This window comes from Channa argus, chromosome 21 (assembly GCF_033026475.1).
Source record: "Channa argus isolate prfri chromosome 21, Channa argus male v1.0, whole genome shotgun sequence".
NCBI lineage: Eukaryota > Metazoa > Chordata > Actinopteri > Anabantiformes > Channidae > Channa > Channa argus.
The window spans coordinates 6,079,303-6,099,196 of NC_090217.1; the positions used below are offsets into that span (position 1 = coordinate 6,079,303).

General features: G+C 41.9%; 1 protein-coding gene across 2 annotated transcripts in view; it reads left to right on the forward strand.

Moving 5' to 3' along the window:
• The first annotated feature begins 6,118 nt into the window (after positions 1 to 6,118).
• Positions 6,119 to 19,894, forward strand: part of sema3c (sema domain, immunoglobulin domain (Ig), short basic domain, secreted, (semaphorin) 3C) — a 38,726-nt gene continuing 24,950 nt past the window's right edge. The window contains exons 1-3 of one of the 2 annotated variants that reach the window (XM_067490264.1): positions 6,119 to 7,614; positions 10,840 to 11,016; positions 14,194 to 14,367. In XM_067490264.1, coding sequence (XP_067346365.1) covers positions 14,232 to 14,367 — 136 coding nt within the window. In that variant the 5' untranslated portion in view covers positions 6,119 to 7,614; positions 10,840 to 11,016; positions 14,194 to 14,231. Of the gene's footprint in view, positions 7,615 to 10,812; positions 11,017 to 14,193; positions 14,368 to 19,894 lie in introns of those variants that run through there. The other variant, XM_067490265.1, reaches the window with a different exon arrangement.

The window sequence follows — 19,894 nt, forward strand, 5'->3', positions numbered from 1 at the left end:
ACTTAAAATACTTTTTACTTTTTTTTTCTCATATATAAGAAATTAATCACAGCTCTTAGAGCTTTTAGGACAAATGTGACACCGAACAGTTCCCTCTTTGCTCACTTTGAATCTATAAACCGATATCAAACAAAAAGAAACCAAGTAGCTGAATAGTGTCGGAGGTTCGTGCCTGGCTCTCCCTGACCACATGTCAAAGTGTCACTGGGCGGGACACTGAACCTCAAACCACCCATCCCCATCCCCAGTCATCTAGTGCCGGCCCCAGGCCCCATAAAACTGGGGAGGTTTGCGTCAGTAGGGGCATCCGGCGTACAAATGTGCCAAATCCACATGCGGACCTGTGATCCGCTATGGCGACCCTGAACTTACTGGATAAGCCAAAAGACAAAAAAACTGTATATATCAAAGTCATCTGTGCTGCACACTTACACTTAGCACTTTCAGCAAATGTCTGCAGTGTATATGCTGGCTCACACATAAAAACAGAATCCATCAAAATGAGTAAGAACAGAACCGAGTATGGTTCTTTACAAGAAATTAAAGCTAATTGAATTCTACTCTACCAAAGACCGAATGCTTTCAGACGTTGATTTATCTTGTAATTGGTTATACTCGTCCGTTGACCTCTGACCTCAGGAAGCATATAAAACAGCCAGAAGTTTACACAAGCCACAATTTATATGTGACAGGTGATACGGGGCTAATATACTATCCCCGTTCTTGGCATGCAGGCACTCTAATGTGATTAATGGGGCTTTCGGTTCACTTCAATTTATACATTATGTTGATGTAATGTTAGGTTTGTCTAAGCATTAATTGATAAGATCTTGAGACAGCTATTTAAATGGATTGGTAAAATATCTGAAGAATAAATAGTTGTTGAAAGCATTTTCAGAACCACATATTGTTTATACCCAGGAACTGGACACACAGGCTGGGACACATTGAAACCATGACCTACAAGCTGAGCCATAATTTGAACATCTTCTTGTGGGGGGCGAAGGGCTTTGGTGGGTCTCCGGGGGCAAGTTGCTAGACGAGAATCAACGGTGAAGGTCAGTGGAAGAAAGTATGCAGCTCCTCTGGGGTCGGATAATTTCTGGCAGGTATCTGGGAGCTGAAGGTTCACGGTTCATGGTTGCTAGGACCGCAGCTCTTTAGGGAAGGTGTGTCAGGGAGTTTGCAGTCGCCTTTCATCCCAACACATGGGAACAGACGTCGTGCATCTGTATCAGATATGTCAGGATCGAGTAAGGGATACGACTTGACCTTTGGCCCTTGGTGAAATTCATCCATTCGTCACACGTCGCTGGATCAGGGGCTCCGGCTCCTGGCACATCTGTTCATAATGCAGGTAGCGTGAGGGGACTGTGGCTTCAGTGAATCTGAACAATCTGCCGATGTGTATAAATTAAGACCAGTTGAACCATGTGCTCCTAGGGAGACTCCGTCTCTCAGCCTAATGAGGTCGTCCATCCTTTGAGTTTTAGCCATCTGGGGCAGGCGGCGCTCACCTTTGAACTTTGAAAGATCTTGAAAGAAATCCTAATGCAACTTCTGGAAAGATGGTAAAAACTGCAAGGGCATTTCAGCCCGTTGATGCACAAAGTAAACATCCATCGTCACACTTTAAACAATACTACGATTGTTGTGCAGCGTTCCATTTAGCTGTCGGCTGGTGTTTGAAAAGGAGCCTTTAGGAAACTTCAGGTGTTTACATTCACCAAGACGGATGGCATTAGCCCGCTTTAGCTTAAACACTTTGTTCACTTGTTTCAGTTTGTTTGGCTTTTTTGTAAATCCATACTTCCATATATTCTCACGGTGCTGTTCAGGCACTCTTAGGCAGAACAAGAGGACAAGTCCTATTAAAAGCCTTTAATTGCATGGGCTTAGGGTTTTAACCTAACAGCTATTTCCACAATGTACCTCCTTAAGGCTCAAGGTTCCATTATCCACTACTAGCACAACACATTTCTCAAGTTGCTTTGTGGGTAATGTAGGCAGGTTTTGACAAAGAAGCAGAATGTCTGGTATAAACAAGAGAATAGATGTGATTTGTTCATGTGCCATTTGTCTCACAGTGCATCTTTGTTCTCTCACTGTCTTTTACATTATGCACAGCGATTGTGCTCTGACTTATGGAGCGAGTTGCGGCAAGATTTGCATCTTCATTTCCCAACTCGGTCAGAGAGGTCAACCTGTGACTGACACTAGATCGGTGATACATAGCTGACTGCCCCCCACCCAATTTGAAAATCATGACTGTTTAGAGCTGAGGCTGACGTCCACAGAAAATGTATTGCCTTCAACTGGATTGAGTGAAATGGCAACTAACGAGTGACCTTGTTGCTCTGAGTTGATTGAGAAGAAAAGCCCCTTGGAGAATCCCCCTCTCCACCTGATTGAAATTCCTGGGAAAGAGCTGCATGGAGATGTGAAGCCACGGTGACAGTCAGATCACAGGAATGAAGCAAAAGAAGATTAAACAAATATCGGTCCCCTCTTGGGCCAATTTATCTTAGTCTTCATACCTAAGTCATGTAAGTTATGACAAATGGCATTGAGGCAGAATGTGCTTGTTCCAACAGGCTTTTTTATGTTTCTCTCCGAATACATTTTTCCACATGGTATGTAGTATCTCACCAGTATCAACCACTGCGGGTGTTTACTGTCAAAGTAATGGCAGTAGAAAAGTTAAATTGCTGGCTGAATCGTCCACACCGCTGCTCTGTAAGTTTAACCCAAGGTTAAGCGTGTTCCTGCACACAAACCGACAGGAAAAACAACTTTTCCTATAAGCTGACACTGCAGTGTCTGCAGATGTACTCATTTCCAAGTTTTTGCTATTGTTTTTAAGCTTGTTGATTGTTCTACCTCAAAAATGCATTTTCTATCCCAAACAATTTGCAGTTTTAGAATGCTTGTGTGATAATATTTTCACTGTAAAAAAAAAAAGATGGACACGGTGACAATTCAGGGGAAACGAGGGATGAAATTCATTGAAATCTAGAATAAGGCACAGTAACAAGACGGGAACTGGCACGGAGAGTTAATGAGCTGTCGCTGAGTGGAATGGATTCGCCTCTGCCATGATGATGATGTTGAATGAAAATGAAAAGCTGAATTCCTGGAAGCATCTTGGGTGTTGCATAATGTGCCATCGCGCACTGCTCCATCTTCAAGTCTGTCTTTGTCTTGCTGGTATGCTCGTCATTAAAATAACTTATTTAGCAGATAGCATCTGCTGAGTGACTGCGTGTTTGCACTCTGAATAGCAGCCTTTCACTATGAGGGGAATGGAAGGTTATAAAGAATGAAATGAGTTCAGACATTTGGAGATAAGCCCACATCGCACTTAAACACACCCAAAAACATTCTGCTAGAAACACGTATAATCAATCCACATTCTATTAGTTTGAAAAAGGGAGAGTTTGTTTTGGGCTTTGCTCACACATTCCCTGCTTAAACCTGCATCGTTCAGCAGTTGGTTGAACCTCTTAAACCCTTTTAAAACGTGTAAAATGTAATTTAAATGCATTGTTTGGTGAAAGCGTGACCAGCCAGCTAATTCTACCATCTCGCACATTGATCTTACAGTGTTGCTCTTTAATGTCTTCTCCTGCTCTCACTTACTACAGTCGTGTGTCGCTATTCAGGGTTTTTCTTTTTTTCTTTTTATTATGCAGTAATAAAAGTGAAAGTCAAAACTGCTGTGAGGACCAGCTCCCAGATGACAGGTTAATCAAATGGTCTCTCTCAACTGTACAGGATATTGTATTTCTCACTATTTTGCAAGTCAAAATTCAGTCCTGTTGAAGTCTGAAGCCAGGCATCCACAAAGGCACATGTCTTTGAAAGTGGAAACAAATGTCTGGTCACCTTCTTAGACTGTGGTCTATCTTTTATCCTGCATTAGCAGCTCATCTGTCCTCAATTTTGAGTATGCACAGAGATAATGCTCCTACCAGCGACCTGCCTCAGTAAGTGGCATTGTTCTGGATTATACCCGATCACCGCCACTCACTGCGGCAGTCATCCCTGACCTGTCAAACCACATTTTCCTCATTTTGAAGCTCTTTGCTGATTTGGACTCACTATCTTTTATCACAATGTCTTGTTCGCCGTGAAGGAGCTAATTTCACTTCCAGCAAACTGTTAGGGCTCCTCACACAGAACCTTTCCAGCCTGATCACTGTCTTTCATTGTTGTCCACTTAAGCCTGTATCACTGAATTCATCCAGGATCCCAGAAATCTGTCTCCACTCCTGTTATTACCTCTCTGGACTCAGTCCATTTCAAGACTTTATCTCAGACTCTCAACTTCCCACCCAACTCTACAACGGCCTCACTGGCCAATAGCAGATACTCAACAACCTGAAATGGTTTTAAATTCTTTCAGCCTTCCAAATACCCAATTTCTCTGGCCGCTGCCTTCGTACTGGCATCGCCACCACATTGCCGGCTCAACAGCCAACAGCCCTCTCATATCTATCATGTTTACAATGTCTCCACCCTTCTGCAAGTCCATTATTTCAAAATTGGCTTCCAGGACTCTCCTCCCAGCAGCTGTCACTCGTCCGCATCCAAACACTCATTCCAAATATGACAATCTCTAGGGCCGGTTGTCTCATTGTGTCTAATCCCAGTGTGATATCCAGACAATGAGCCAAATATCCACTGTACCCAACACTGTTCTCTCAGCTCTTATTTGGTTTCCATTTTCCAAAAACCAAAAACCAAAAAAATCTGTGCCAAACAAGCATGTTGTTCTGTTACTCATTTGCACCAATATGAAAAGCTATTTTGACAAATGCCTTGTGAGGCCAGATGCTCAAGTTAGTCAAGGTCTTCTTGCATTTTCCATTGAACAATCGTCTCATTCTCTCGTAATCTCCGTTCATTTTGTTAGAATTTACGGACAAAGTGTGGAAAATTTAACATGAAACCATGTCAGTCCCACTTTTCACTGAAGCCTGTGCCCTTGAGCGAGCTGTCCATGTTCTGTACTGTATAATGAAGGTCGGCCACACAGTAAAAGAAGCACTGACTCAGACCCACCTCTGGGTTTATCAGTATCTGAGGAAGAGAAATGAAAAACGGGCATGTTGGCTTTAATAATTTCACTCCATAAGGGCCTGATGTAGCCTCATACATATCTGTCACTGTCTTATAGTGTGGAGAAAACATTTTCAGCAATCTTGGAAGCCACTCAAGGGGGAAACCTACTGTAAATTCAAGAGCTTAGATGTAATCTATTGGAAGTCATCTTGCTGATCCCTAAGCACGGATGATTGTGATTTATAGCTTTACATAAAGTCTGTTTCAGGGATCACAAGCATGCATCAAGAAATGCTCCTCACAGATAATTGCTGTGTCCTCTTACAAAGCTTTTCATATCTGGAAAACTGCTTCTGAGGCCAGCAAACAACAAATGAATGCAAAGGGAGGCTTGTAAAGCTTGTAAAGTCAAAAAACCGCAACTGCTGTTAGTGGTGGAATTTTTATGTGTGAGTTTATTAAAGAGATTAGGATGTGCGGATGTGGAGGGTGCGCCGACTTTATTAAATCTATTAAGATCTCAGTGTTGAACTCCATCCTACCGTGAAGCTCAGCATCACATGCAGTACAGCAGCTACACAAGATGCATGAACAGGACTGAATCCTAAGCAGATTCCATTAGTCCCCCTGTGGAAGTTAATGCCTCGAGTACAGAACTTTTAATCTGATTTATTACTTCCCCACCCACTGAGATGGAAGAGCGGAGGACAGGAAAATTGCATGCAGTAATGGGAGAAGAGACATGAGAAATCACCCGTATAATGTGTCAAGTAAAACGGGGACAGATCCACTCCGCACCAGCTATTTTAAAACTACAGCGCTTGATTACCCGGACAAAAATAGCCCTGTTCAGCTCTGCATGCACACAGTGGCATTGTGCTGCATGTTCAGAGGACAGTTAGCTGTTTTATGTACATATGAGAAGATTTTCCTGGTATCTAAGAGTACTTTTTGTTGTACTTTACCCAGTACACTGACCTTTACACGCAATATACAGACAGAGGCAGGAGAATTTGCATGGGCATGTCAGCCGCTGTGCACCCACTCAGATTTATTACCTACACATTTAGAACTGAGACAACATCTGTGGCACCGAATTAAGCCGTCCAGTTAATGGAATTTAATGGACCCCTGCTGCTGCTTGGATTGATTATTTTGGTTTTTATTTAACCTGTTTTTTTGTTTTTGTTTTTTTTACATCTTTTCTGCTTTTGGACATTTAGTGGACATTTACTGTCTCTCACTTGTGGTCATTTAGTGTTCGTATTGGTGGATTTTTAGGTTTTTGTTTGTCGTTCTGTGTCTGTTTTGCCTTTGTTTTTGGTCTGTTGATATTTTTGCACCTCATTTGAATAGTTTCAGCCTGTGTTTATCATCTTTTGTATGTTTTCGACATCTCTTTCTAGTCATTTTGAACAAGAAATAAGAACAATAACTTCATTGACCCAGTGGGCCCGTTCGGTAGCTAATCCGAGCAAAGAATTGTCAGTGTGTAATTGCATAGTTGGAAATCAGCCACATCCTATGGCATCATATAGATTTTAGGTTAATTATTGTATTTGCCTAATGTATGTCCACAGACTGTGGGCAATGAATGCTCTGGTTGTGCCCTGAGAAAATTGGTACTTTCTGATAGTATGTAAGCTTTTCAGTCTCTAGAGTACCAGTAATTATGAAACATGGTGGGGATTGAGTCTGATTTCTCAAAATATTTCTCCACTACAGGGAATCAGTAGTGGATTAAATGTAATTTTTTTTTCTGTGTGTTTTTTTCTGCCAGAAAGCATTAGATCCACTCTGTTCCGAAAAGCAGGTGCTGGCAATTAAGGTTGTACCATGTGTACTTGAGGGAAGGGGGAGCAATGCGATCTTTTCTTTTCTTTGTTTTTTTTTCCCTCCTCCAGCTTTAGTAAATAAAGCAGTTGCTTAAATATAACAGTGCTGAGTTAAGTACATTTAAAAGCTTACACGATAAATTGAATGTTTTGGCTTTAATTGTTCTCTGTCACCCTGGCAAACATAGAGTTTGGTCTGACCATGGATTCGTTTTTGTCAGGGTCTCTGCCTTTGTTTCTGTGTTGTGCTTTGCTAAAGCACTTGTGGTGTTATGATAAAACCAAAACTGTGAAGGACTGTTCTGATTGTTCCTCCGGGTCCCTCGCAAATGCATCTGGGCATAGAGCCGTACCAAACTGAGTGATCCGGGTAGTTTTTAATCTAAGGAAGATTTCTTGGGCCAAACATTAGTCTGTGAAGAAATAAGTGACTTTAACGAGTTTGCTAATTGTTTACTTTCATTTGCACATCAGCAGCTTCTCTTTCTTCTACCCTTTACCCTTTCTGAAGTCTCTTTTCTCCTTTCTGTTTGATCTGCACTGCTGATGTCCTTTTGTTATGGAAATGTCCCTCTTCATAGAGAGCCACACTCCATCTCCCCTTTCAGTGCCAGTCAGTCCACATTACAGAGCAGAAACAACTTTCATGCGGCGGCACACGACGGCGCTGCACAGCAATGCAGCTGATGACTTCAGACACTGAGACAGAAGTGTGGTGAGATATCTTTCAACCTTTTACTACACAAAAAATGTGATCATTATTTACTTAAAAAGATGTGACACATATTATAACTTCATACATTAGAACTAAGTTTTGAAAAAAAAAAAAGAGTTGATATAATCGGTACATTTGGTACATACAAGATCATTTAACAAAGAAAATCTCTCCAAATTAAAGACACATTGTCATATTACTTCCACATCAAGTAATATTTCACCTCTTTAGTTTTTCTACAGAAATGTGGCAAGTATCACTTCGAGGAACAAATGTTTTATTTACAATTCAGCCAACATGCACCTAGATGAAGATCCCAGTGTTTTTGTTTTGGGTTTTGTCGGCAAATCCCCTAAAATTCACAAAGATGCACAGCAGAAATACTGTGAAAACACAAATCAATTCAAAGTAAGGACACGGTGACCAAACAAGAGCTCAGCTGCTACACTACTATTAATATATATTATTCAAAAACCTATTAATCGATGTGTATTAGTGCATCTCAGGGGTAGATCTAACATACGACAGCTCTAAATGTTTCTGAAACACACAAACATTTACCTGATTTTTCATACAGGAAACATCCAGTGTGGTCAAAAGCGAAAAGTCGACTGTCTATTAATTGAAATTCCTTCAAGTTTTGTGTCTTTGGTTTTTCGTACATATTTAGTTTTTTTTTTTTTTATTCAAATTTGAAGATTTAAACAAACTTATATATAATATTTATTTCAAACCAGATGCCTCCCCCCCGAAATCGTATTTTTTGCAGCGTAACATGGAGCGTCTGCTCCTTTTCACAGGTGACAAACCTCTCGATTAGTCTCTGAAAGAGTTGTTAAAGGTGACTGATGTAGAGCATTTATCAGATCTGCCCTTCAGTGCCTCACAGCTAATGACATTAGCAGCTACGTTATTCACATTCTGCCATGTCTTTTTCTTCTTTTCTGAGAATTCACACTCACTTACTGTAAAGCATAGTCCCCTATAATTATGTCCCCGTCAGTTGTTACCGCTGCCTGCTGTTTGTCACTGGGTCACACTCTCTTTTGCAGTTACTTTACTGCTTAAGCTCCATCATGGGAACAGTAGAGGATACGCCCCATCCCTTTTTTTTTTTTTTTTGCTCTCACCCACCTTCTTCTTCTTCTTCTCCACCGATGACAGGCATGCAATCGGGCCCAATGAAAAACCTGCAGCCCTCCAGTGGGCCATCCTGACACTTTAATTGAAGAGGTGTAAATCAGGCTGCATTGTGAGAGAAGGGTAATTATTTCCTGCTGTCTGAGCAGTGATCTCCCGCTTTCCTCCACCATTTGACTCTCTCCCTCTGTCAGATGCTTTCATCAGAGACCCGGTTCACACATTCATTTCTTTCCTGAGATTTTACGTAACAGTAAGCTTTAATTTTACCTCAGAGCCTGAGTGCTAAAGGTTAAAACCCTTCGCATCTTGGCTCACGGCTGCAATGAAGTAGTTCAGTACTAACACAAATGCATCAATTCCTGAAAATGCAAAGTGAGCATAATTTCATAATTAATGGAATGGAAACAGTTTGGTTAAGAACATGTTGTTGGTGGCTGACAAGGTAATGCTTTACTGCAACATTCATCTCTCCAGTCAAACCCAGCCTGTCTAGACTCCTGACTCCTCTGGTTTGGGCTTGTGTTAAAGCAGGAAGTGTTTGTGTTGATGCAGGTTTGGCATTGTTCACACACTCATCATAGCGTAGCAGTTGTAGCTCTCCCCCAGTGAACCCATTTAAAGCAATAGTGTGTTAGCAGTAAGTTTTGTTTATGCCCCAAGGGTGTGAACATGAAACTGAGTGTGCTTCGCTCTCTCCTAAAGCATAAACACCCATTTTTATGATTGACCAAATTAGATGATGTCTGTTTTCTCAGTTTCTATTCTGATGGTGAAATGTATCACATCTATTGCAAAGAGGACATTTAATTATATGGGCGATGTTTAGAAAAAAGGAACAACTCAGCTGTTTTTAGCCACATTAGCTGCATGGTTCTTGGATTGCAATGTCGACCAGATGTCCAACGGAAATATTCCAATGGGCTGGCATTACAATTGGTTTATTGTTTCCAGAGTATGGGAAGCCTACAGACAGTGTCATTATTGGACCATCATAAATGCGGCAAAAAATACTTTCATCTAGTTTCATCCTCACGTTAAAAATTAAAGCCACAATATGCAACTTTTAATCAAGCTAATGGTAGAGACTCAAAATCAATCTACTCTGCTTCGCCCTGACCTCCCTCTCTCCCTGTTCCCCTACGCTCTGGTTAACATTGATGCATTAACTGGCAGGAATTTATAATATACAAAAATGCAAGAAAATCTACCAATCAAGCAGAAATAATTACCCGTATTTGCTGATTTGTTATAGGGTTGAGCCTCACTCAAAATAATTGAGTGCTTAAGTACTTAAATACACAAGTGAATATTGCAAACCAATGTCATTCTTATCTGCCTTCGTGCTAATCTGCAAATACAACATCTGAGCTATGATCCCTCTCTGTCTTTATACTGTACAACTTTCTCAAATAAGTTTCATTTTCATTTTACCCTTAAAGGTCAGCCTGTCAGCATCAGCAAAGTCTGAGCCAGCCCCTTAACATTTAGTTTAACATAAATGTCCCAGGGATATAATTATTTTCATGCCCATGGCAGATAACTCAGAAAATGACACAAGTAATTAAAAATAATACACGTTATTAGTTTAAGCAATCCCCTCCTCCAGCATTAATAAAGTTCTTTTAAATCTGACTTGAATATCGAAAATATAAGTACAAGCAGCTCTGCAGTAGGTAATTGTGACTAATTACTGCTACGGAATGTGTAAAATAAAATTACCCATATACACACTCTGACATCACCAAATAATATTAATTCATTACCAGCCCCAGACACACATCAGTGTGAACCTGCTAACCAGCAAGTAAAAATTGGCTGGTTTCATTTCATGGAAGGATTTTCAGTCCTGTATGTGTGTGACCTTTCAGACTCTGATGTTTTAGAGCTCTATGTTAAAGTGGTCTGTCTGCTGTCTAGTTAGCAGAGGGAGGAGGGAGGGAGGACAGCAGTGGAAAGGAGGAGTTGGGGGGAAGGAGGAGGACTTCAGTGGAGAGTATGTAATAGGACACCAGCCCTTTCTTTCTTTTCACTCCTCCCTCTCTCCTGTCCTCTCATCTCCTGTGCTCTCCCTCTCCCTCTCAGTTAAGTCTGCCCTGTGAGCGTTAATGGAATAGCAGCATTTCCCCCCCCCCCTCTCTGGTATCACTGGTGGAGACTGGGAACTAGGACTTTTTAAGAGGATAAACAGGACCCTGGTCTGGTTTGGTACAGTACCTGGCTTCTTCAACTGAGACCAGCACAAGAGGAAGCCCCTGAGAGGTGAGCTGTAGACCGGAGGCTTCACTAATTCTTGTCCTGTTTCTATATGAAGCGGTTTTACCTGCTGTGCTGTGCTGCTGTGCTGAGGCAGGATGCAGAGAGGAGGTGGTGGGCTTGGGGCTAACAGGTGCAAAGTCCCACCACTGAAAATCGATGAGGACAGCTGACGTAAACTCAATCTGAGTGTCATATAAGTGCAACATATTTCACTTCTAAATCATGTTCACTGTGTCATGCTTTCCCCTCACGCGTTCCATTTTAAACTACGGCACAGAATATGTTGCAATTGATGTGGAAAATCTGGGTTTTGTTTTTTCTGTTTTTTCTATTTTGGTTATGAGAGCATTTCACATGACATCACATCACAACAGTGTGTTGTCTGTTTTTAAAGTTCAACCTTTTTACCTTTTACCATAAAAGGTTTTTGTTTAATAATGTGAAGAATTTTGTGTTTGTACGTTGCCATCACAAGATTCACATGATATTTTAGTAGTTGGTCTGAACTTTAACTACTTGACACTCGTGTGTGTGTGTGTGTGTGTGTGTGTAGGAACATGTGGCTGTAACAGAGCCACTGACAACTGAATGGCAGGGTGTGGTATGGACACACACTGTTAAAGCCTGGATTGAGAGCAACTTCATTTTTTTTTTTTTACCATTTTAATCCTTGCTCTCCAGTCAAGGAAGAAGTATTTAATATTAAACCTAAATCCAGAATCCAGACAGAAGCCTTTTCTCCATTCATTTCTCATAGCTAAATTGCATTCATGCGTTTTTAAAGTCATAACAGGAGCAGAATGAAGCAAATCACAACCGTAGTGTGGAAAAATTTAACAAACTTTCTTTTTTTTTTTTTTTTTGCTTTTACTAATATTAGATTTTGAGCAGTGCCTTTGAAATGGTGAGATGGAAAACTCATTAGGCGTTCAGCCATGGAATGCACAATAAACACAATTATCATTACACCACGCTGGAAATGAGACTCTCCTCTAACTCAGGCTGACGTCCTTTGTGCAGAGACATTTACACAGACATTCCTGGCAGAGTCAGTGTTGGAATGTCTGAGCTTTAAAGAGCTCAGTGCAATTAATTGGAATATTTGTTATTTTTATTCATGGCAATAAAAATGAACGCACCTTTTTACCAGGTGACCTGTTCATCCCCATGAGCGTTGAAGCTGCACATGTGTAAAGAGTGTGTTAGGGAGCTTATACATGTCTTTAGTGTGGTCATCATCAGAAAGATGGAGGTGTTTGTGAAACCCAGGAAGGATTTAAACCTGAGATGTCATATCAAGATGCTCCGAATGCCTCAAACTCCCTTGACGATGAGTTTAGCAGCTGTGAGGCCGACATTGCCCTGCCAAAAGCTCTCTCTCTGGGAGATCAGGCATCTCTCTGAGGGGTAGGTGTGGACAATCAGTAGTTTGAAGGTTCACACTTTTTCACACTCAATGGTATTTCAGCTACTAACGAGAGCACAGTAGACCAATATTAGACAGGTATGCAAAGCTTTACCTTCAATTGCAAATCAAATTTATTATTTACAGACAAACCCTGTGCTATTTAAATGGTCAAAGACTGGTCAAAGGTGCAAGTGACATGAATATTGATCATGAAGACTTAAGACATGACTTGGAGTTCCTTTAAACAGCTTACATGTGAAAGGACCGACCCTGTGACGAGAGCAGGATGCAGGCTGAGCATCGGGACAGGGCTAAAGCTGCAGTAGATGCCTGAGCTGTAAGTGGCTCTGAAGGTGTGTGTGGATGATGCAGCAGGAGATGGGCTGCAGTGTAGCGACTGGATCGTCTGGTTGATCCCTCATGCTGTTTTATTCCTATTAAGTGCAGCCAAATGGGTCTCATTGCTCTGCAGTTTTACATATGTTATCCCTACCTGCACTGAGAACAGTAGAGGTTCACCTCTGTTATGTATCAGTCACGCTTCAGTCCACCACACACACTCCTATCTCAACCTATTTGTCCCTCAAACTCAAAATTTCATAGCAATCACGCAGCCTTCTTATCTTTCAGCCATCCGTTTCTCATTGCATATTTATAGGCGGTGAGAGCAGGGATCCACCATTCAACATCTTTTTGCATGTGAATAGGTGGTTTGACTTCTGCACAGAACAGGTAGAGTAACATCCAGCTTAGGTGCTTAAAGCTTTAAAGTCTTTTTCCAGTGCTGGAGTTTGCATTGGTGGGTTAGCTTCCCGCAGGCACTACAGTACCTGTCTTATCAATAATTGAACTGCTCTTGTCCTGTTTTGAAAAGGTACCAGAAGAGTCTCTCTGGTAGCTCTTTTGTGCACATTTAACTCATCCATATTTAAGAGCGCTGCATCTGCAAAGCTATAGTAGGTGATGGGTGTTAACTGACATGCTGTGCCCTCATCTGTCTTCATTTACTGTGGTTTGCATCATGCCCTGCATTAGAAATCACTGTGATCGTTTAGCTTTGAGTATTTCTCTTTTGTTTTATCTTCTGTTATTTCTTTCCCCTTGCAAACTTAATAATCCTTGATGACCTTGTGCTTGGATTAGGTAAAAAGAGAAGGGAATGATTTATTCTGTTGAATTAAATATTGAAGAAGGCACCAAGGTCTAGGATGTGATTTCAAATTATTAAACTTCAAATTCACCTTTTAACTGGGCTTAATTTGGTTTAGAAGCTCTTTGGCATATAGAAGTATCACTCAACTCTTAGCTGGATTTTGGATTTACAGCCACCACCATGCTGTAGATCACTTCATCAAACTTATTTCCAGAAGCAGTATACAGTTGTTTTTAATGAACTCTGACAGGATATGCTACAGTATGTCTGGCCAGCAACAAACACAGTGGAGAATCTTGCTGCTAAAAAATAGTTTTTTTTTAGGAAATGACAACTAGCAAAGCAGAAGCTTTGGATGTGTAAATGGGTAACTGTGATGATGCAGCAATGTTGTTTAAAGCTTGTTCTCCACTTTCCATTGTTGGCATATTTATGCCATAATTCTTCATTTTGTTCTTCATTCACGGGGCAGTTTTTGCAGCTTAATCAATGAAAGAGAATGTGGTGGAAGAGAAAAATGCATTAAACACATTAAACTTGATGTTACACTTGTATGATTAAAAAAGAAATAAACATAATTTATTCGGAATCCGTCTTTCTCTCCTATCACTCCCTGCAGACAGCGGTGACTGGACGGGGTTGCTGAGCGGCACAGTCATGGTCAGGCCGGAGGGGTTAGCCGGGCCACCTCTGGTGCTGGCCATTGTCCTTAGCCTCATGGCTCTCTCTCTCCTCTCCACTATGGCCACCAGCCTCCCACAGCCTCTGCCAAGAGTCTTCCTGTCCTTCGAAGGTAAGGAACAACAAACATGCCCCCCTCTGAAATGAATGCAAACAATCAACTTGGCCTCCGTCCACTTGTTGTGTGTCCCTGCAGATGTAATGATGTTGCACTGATGCCACGTGTTTCTTGCACTAATGCTAAACGAATGGCTGATAGTCAAGGCCAGCTACGGGCTGCATCATTTCGGAGTCGTACACAGGCCCTGCAACTATGTGCACAATCCCAGACAACTTTGTCTTGAATAAAATATTGTCCCGTCCGGCCGTGTGTCAGGAAAAAGTCAGACCTCAGCAGGAGGTGGCACTGCTTGTAGAACTAGCCTGAATCTGTTCCTAGTTAAACTTTAATCACACCAGTCCGTACTGAAGGCCTATGGGTATTGTTGCTGCGTCTGCTTTCGATTCTCTTGTTTTATTTAATGTGTTTGACATAGATTATTTTATGAATTTTTGATGCTCCTTTGAAATCAGAGTTCTGTGTATGTGTACGTGTGTGTGTGTGTGTGTGTGTGTGTGTGTGTGTGTGTGTGTGTGTGTGTGCGCGCGCGCGCGCGTGTGTGTGGGGAGGAGCTGGGAGACCATTCAAGCCCCTGCCCTCTGAATGCAGCAGTAACCTTTTTTTGTTGTTGTTTTCTTGAAGGGGCTACATGGTGTGGAGGGGCTACAGGAGATGTTTGATCACCTTTCACTACCTCTCACTGTGTATTAAGAGCAGCTGAGGCTGTCTGTCATTAAGGTTTCTGCATTCAGATGGATTGTCCTTTACCGTATGAGACAAACTTACATTCCCTATCTGTCTGTCTTTCACTTTCTGTTCTTCCAGGCGTCTGTGATTGTTGTTTCATTCTGAATATTCAACCTGCAGTCACAACGCAGCCTTTTTCTGCTCTGAGCACTGTGTGAGTTGTTAAATATGGCAGCTCAAGGGGGGGAAAACCCCAAACCTATGACTGAATATGAGGAAACATCCACACCATCACTATCTTTGCTTTTGAATGCCACAGTCACATTGTTTAGTCACTCCTCAGTGTTTCCAAATAGCCAGCTTAAATGGTCAAAGGTGGCCGTGCTGAACAGGAGCCAATCCCTATAATCCGGGAACACACAATTCCCTTTCCGAGTGTGGATTAGATTTGATTTGTGTTACTCCCTGTAAGCGTGTTTCACCTCAGGGAAGACCATAAATGGAGAGTTTGACTGCAGTGCTGTAATTCTTTGACAGGCTCTGGATTTTATTCTTAGTCAGTGTTTATCTGTATGTTGAAGAAAAGGGGGTTTGTCTCACTGTGCTGTACTTATCCTAGGATGCATTTAGGTGAATTTATGAGTAAAGAGCAGCAGAGGACACATTATGACGGATGTTTATTCACAGATAAACAAGACACTTCACATGTGAATTTACATTCCAGCTTTGATTTAACACCTGAGCGTAAAACATCAGGGAGCAGATGAACCTTTTGTTTGTGGGTTTGAAATCATTTTTGAACTAAGGTGATTGAGGGTCATAACTCCCCCTCAGCTGCAGCAGAGAGTTTGCCGTAGCCGAGCACCAGATGTACAGACGGGTCTCTTAAGGCTCAAGGTGGAGGCTCATTTCTCCCCTCAGCCCTGGAAATCTTCACTGAGACAAGAATTGAGAGAGAGTTGGGCACCGTCCAACACAACCAGAACGATGAATAGTCAGGGAAGAAAAGTGGAAAAGTGGTGTCCCTGAAGGGGAGTACGAGCAGGTGGTTTGGCACCTGCTGGGTGGGCAAAAGGTTACTCCTGGAGTCAGGATCCCTGTGCTGCAAAATGTGAAGACCTGATCATTATTGTGAGCTGGAAACAATTTAACTAAGTAAAGAAGCTAGTGAGTGACATGCACGGGTTGTACATAGATCAGAACGCTTGAATATCCGCCCCACCCGCCCTCTTCCCTCCTCGTGGCACTGCTGAAATCCAATCCAGGGGTAAGGCAGGTTCACGGGACTGCCGGCGTAGCCTCACAGCCTGCACAGAACGTGCTGTCTTTAACATTCCTCTCACCCTCACTCTGCTTACTCTCATTTTCTTGAGGCGAATGCAGCCAGACCACAATTAAAACCGCATAATAAACACTGACAAATGCTGTTAACCTAAATAACAAACTCTCTCAAGTGGTGCCTTTCTCTTCCTCGCCTCAGATAATAAACATATCCCCCTTCCTCACAGCAGAACTATTTAGGGATACTCAATGTGATAAAAGATAATTACTCTACATTTGCTTGAAACATCTCTGGTCCAATCAACATTTATTTAGGCTGGGCTCATGGCGTCTTTCAAAAATTACTGTGTCAGAATGAGGTTAAAATGCTGAAGCTCTATGAATATAATTCTGCCTAATAAAGTAACAATTGTTTGATCAGATTTTTTTTTCAATAGTTTGTTTGCGCAGATGTATGGCTAATATTTCTAAAAAATCTAGACCTAAAAATATTTTTGTCATTTCCAAAATAGCCTCTGCCCTTCAACTGGCTTCATAACATCATTAATAGACAATGTTTCAAATGAATTGAACACTACTGGCTACTAAGAAGAGTTGCAAATTTAAATGTATTGTTGTCACACCAGACAAACAAAAGCTGTTTAGAATATTTTTTTTCAACATTTGGCTTCTTTTGTAAAAGTTCTCCAAGTCCTTCTACTGTAACACCAATATCGGTCATTTGTCTCCAAACACATTAAGTTTTAAGTGTAGGCACTTAATAAAGAAACGCAGTCTTCTGATAGAAATTCCTGTTTGTGACCCATCCATCCACATCCTGCTGAACATTTAAGGGTCTAAATAGTACGAGATGGTCATAAGTTCACTGCAGCAGCGAGATGCCTGCAAAATGTTAATAATGTATTTGTTGGTCATTTCTGGCAATTTTCTCAAATGTATAGTGTATCAACACTAAAAGTGCTTAGTAGTGAAACAATACTAACTGTGAGTTTTATCAACAGCTGTAACATGTGGAAGCTGCTAATTTTAGACATTTGTCACACAGCTGACAGGGTTAGCATTGCTCCAGATAATATCAGACATTAAAAGAATAAAGAATAAGAGAAGTACTGTGATGTACTTATGTTTGAAAAAATGCTCTGGACACAAGCTGAGGTGTAATCAGTCTCAGCTGGGTCATCTGGTGGTGGGTGAAATACCTGAAACGCCTAAAGATTGTTGGCACATCAGTAGATGTTTTAGCACACACACTGCTTTCAGATGCAGTAAACTGTGAGAAGTGGTGGTGTTCAAAACACGCCCGATACTATGACTGGGACACAGCACATTGAATGTGCTGCTAAGGTTCTGCAAGCTGGTCAGATTCTGGCGTTTTACTGTTGCCAAAATGCCATCGCAGGAATGGTGGGATCAAACATGCAGCTGCATTCATCCACTCAGCTGGCAGTTGGGGTCTGTGTTTATGATCAGGATCATTTAACCTCATCAGGGGTCTCACCCTGTTCTGGCTTGTCTCCAGTATTCAATAAGGCATTAACGTAGAGATACATGCAGTTCATATGTCAAATGATGAAAGATGTTTATTTGAAAGCGAGCAGGCCTGCACAGGCTTTGGGGAGGATCGTGAAGCCTTTTGCACACATGTTTGGCCTGGCTGAGACATTGGAAAGATTGATCGATGTAGTTTAATGAGCACCCCCTTCACACGAGCCACACGGGCTTTCACAGCCCAGATCCACTGGGTTGCTCCTTGCTTTTATTACGCTTCATTACCACCTCCACTCAGCCCCATTATTCATACAGGATTGACGCTGTTCGTGAATCTGTTGAGGATGCTCGTTCGGTGGTAACAGCCTGACAAAGTGTGTTTACACGTGGTGTGCATTTCTGGATGCGATAGCTTTTCATTGGCAAACTTTCTAATGAAAGTGGTTTTACAGTTAAGAAACAAAGGCTGTAAGTTATTTTGCTCACTGGATACTTTAAATACTTGCATCCTAAAGCAGCCAAAAGACGTTCATCAACGTGGACAGCGTGCCACTTACTGTGCTTTCTGTATACATTGAACATTGATCTATCAAGCCAAGGTGGTCTTAGCCAACACTACATCAATTGTTTGTAAGGAAATGACTCCGATCTGTAGGTCTTAGTTAAGTGCCCCTTTAAAAGATTCTACTGAAACATGTTTAAATGGGCTATTAAAGACATCTTGAAGTGGTGCTCACACCAGATTGGATGAATAGCAGTATTGCGGTAGTCAACCAAAGGTCAGAGGGCGTCAGATAAATGCTGACAAACAATCATATGCAAACCTCTGGACTTCCTCTGGGCCTTTGTGGTTAATTCCTTTCAAGCATGAGACAGTGTTCTGCCTCTGCTCTTCATCGGACCTGTGCATTAGCATCCCCACTTTCCTGTGGTAAACATAATAAAGCCCGTGACGTAAAAATCAGTGATGCCCTGTGATTATGGGGAATTCTTGGCAGGGCAAAGCACGGGCCTGTCAAAGCTTTCGGCAGGGACATACAGAGACGTGCTGCAAATAGCCATAGGTTAGCGATGCATGTGTTCTGAATGCTGGTGTGTACATGTGATGAAAAGAGCTGTTTGAAAAGAGAGTGCACTCATGTCCTGAGGTGTCCATCATATTGCCTGAGCTGCACATGAGCATTTTCTGCAGCGAGCCCCAGCTTGCTCTGCTTTGGGGGCAGCCAACGTGAGATGTTTGACAGCTCCTCTGTCAGCCTGTCTTTTTCTGACCGTCTCTGTGTATTTATCCATTCCTGAGTCTGACCTCGCGAGCTGCGTTCAATGTTTTATTATTCCTTGTCTGCAGCATGTTGAAAGGTAATCAGTGACCGCACATAGAAACAAAGACGGTATCTCTCTGTGGTTAGCCGAGGTCAGCTGGAAAATCCTTAAGCTGCAGGTTGGCATGATCACCAATCAATAGCCTATTCTTATAAAGCTATTTGTGCAAGTTTGCCTGGATCTTTTTTTTTTTTATTGACAGCTTCTGGGATGGCTCGACAGCTTCTCTCTCCCTATATCAAAACTTCCGTAAGCTGAGGTGTGCTATCATTGAAGTAAAAAAGGCATTCACTATCTCTGGATTAATGCCTTAAAATCGACGGGAAATATGTTGTGATTTCAATTGATTTTCTTTGAGCACCCAGAGAAGGTTAAGAAGTCATTTCAGCATGTGCATTTATCTCAAAAATCATTACCGCTACTCGACACCTCAGAGGCCGCCTCACAACGCTGGGGACATTGTGTCCAAATGGAAATAGAGTGGAATTTGTTTTTACACATCTAGCAGTGAAGATGACAAAGGAGACGAGTCCCACCTGGCTGAGCTTTTTCCTTTAGCGATCCTCCATGACTAGTAAACACATCAACTCTAAGAATGCTCTGACCCATATCTCCTCCAGTGCTTCCAATGCTCTGAGAGTCCCAGTGAGAGTCCCCATGACAGAAACACCACAGATTTACTGTCCACTGGAGGTGAGCAGTCACTAGTGTGGGCAGGTGAGAGGTCAAAGGCTAAAAGAAAAGGGGGGCGGGGGGCTGC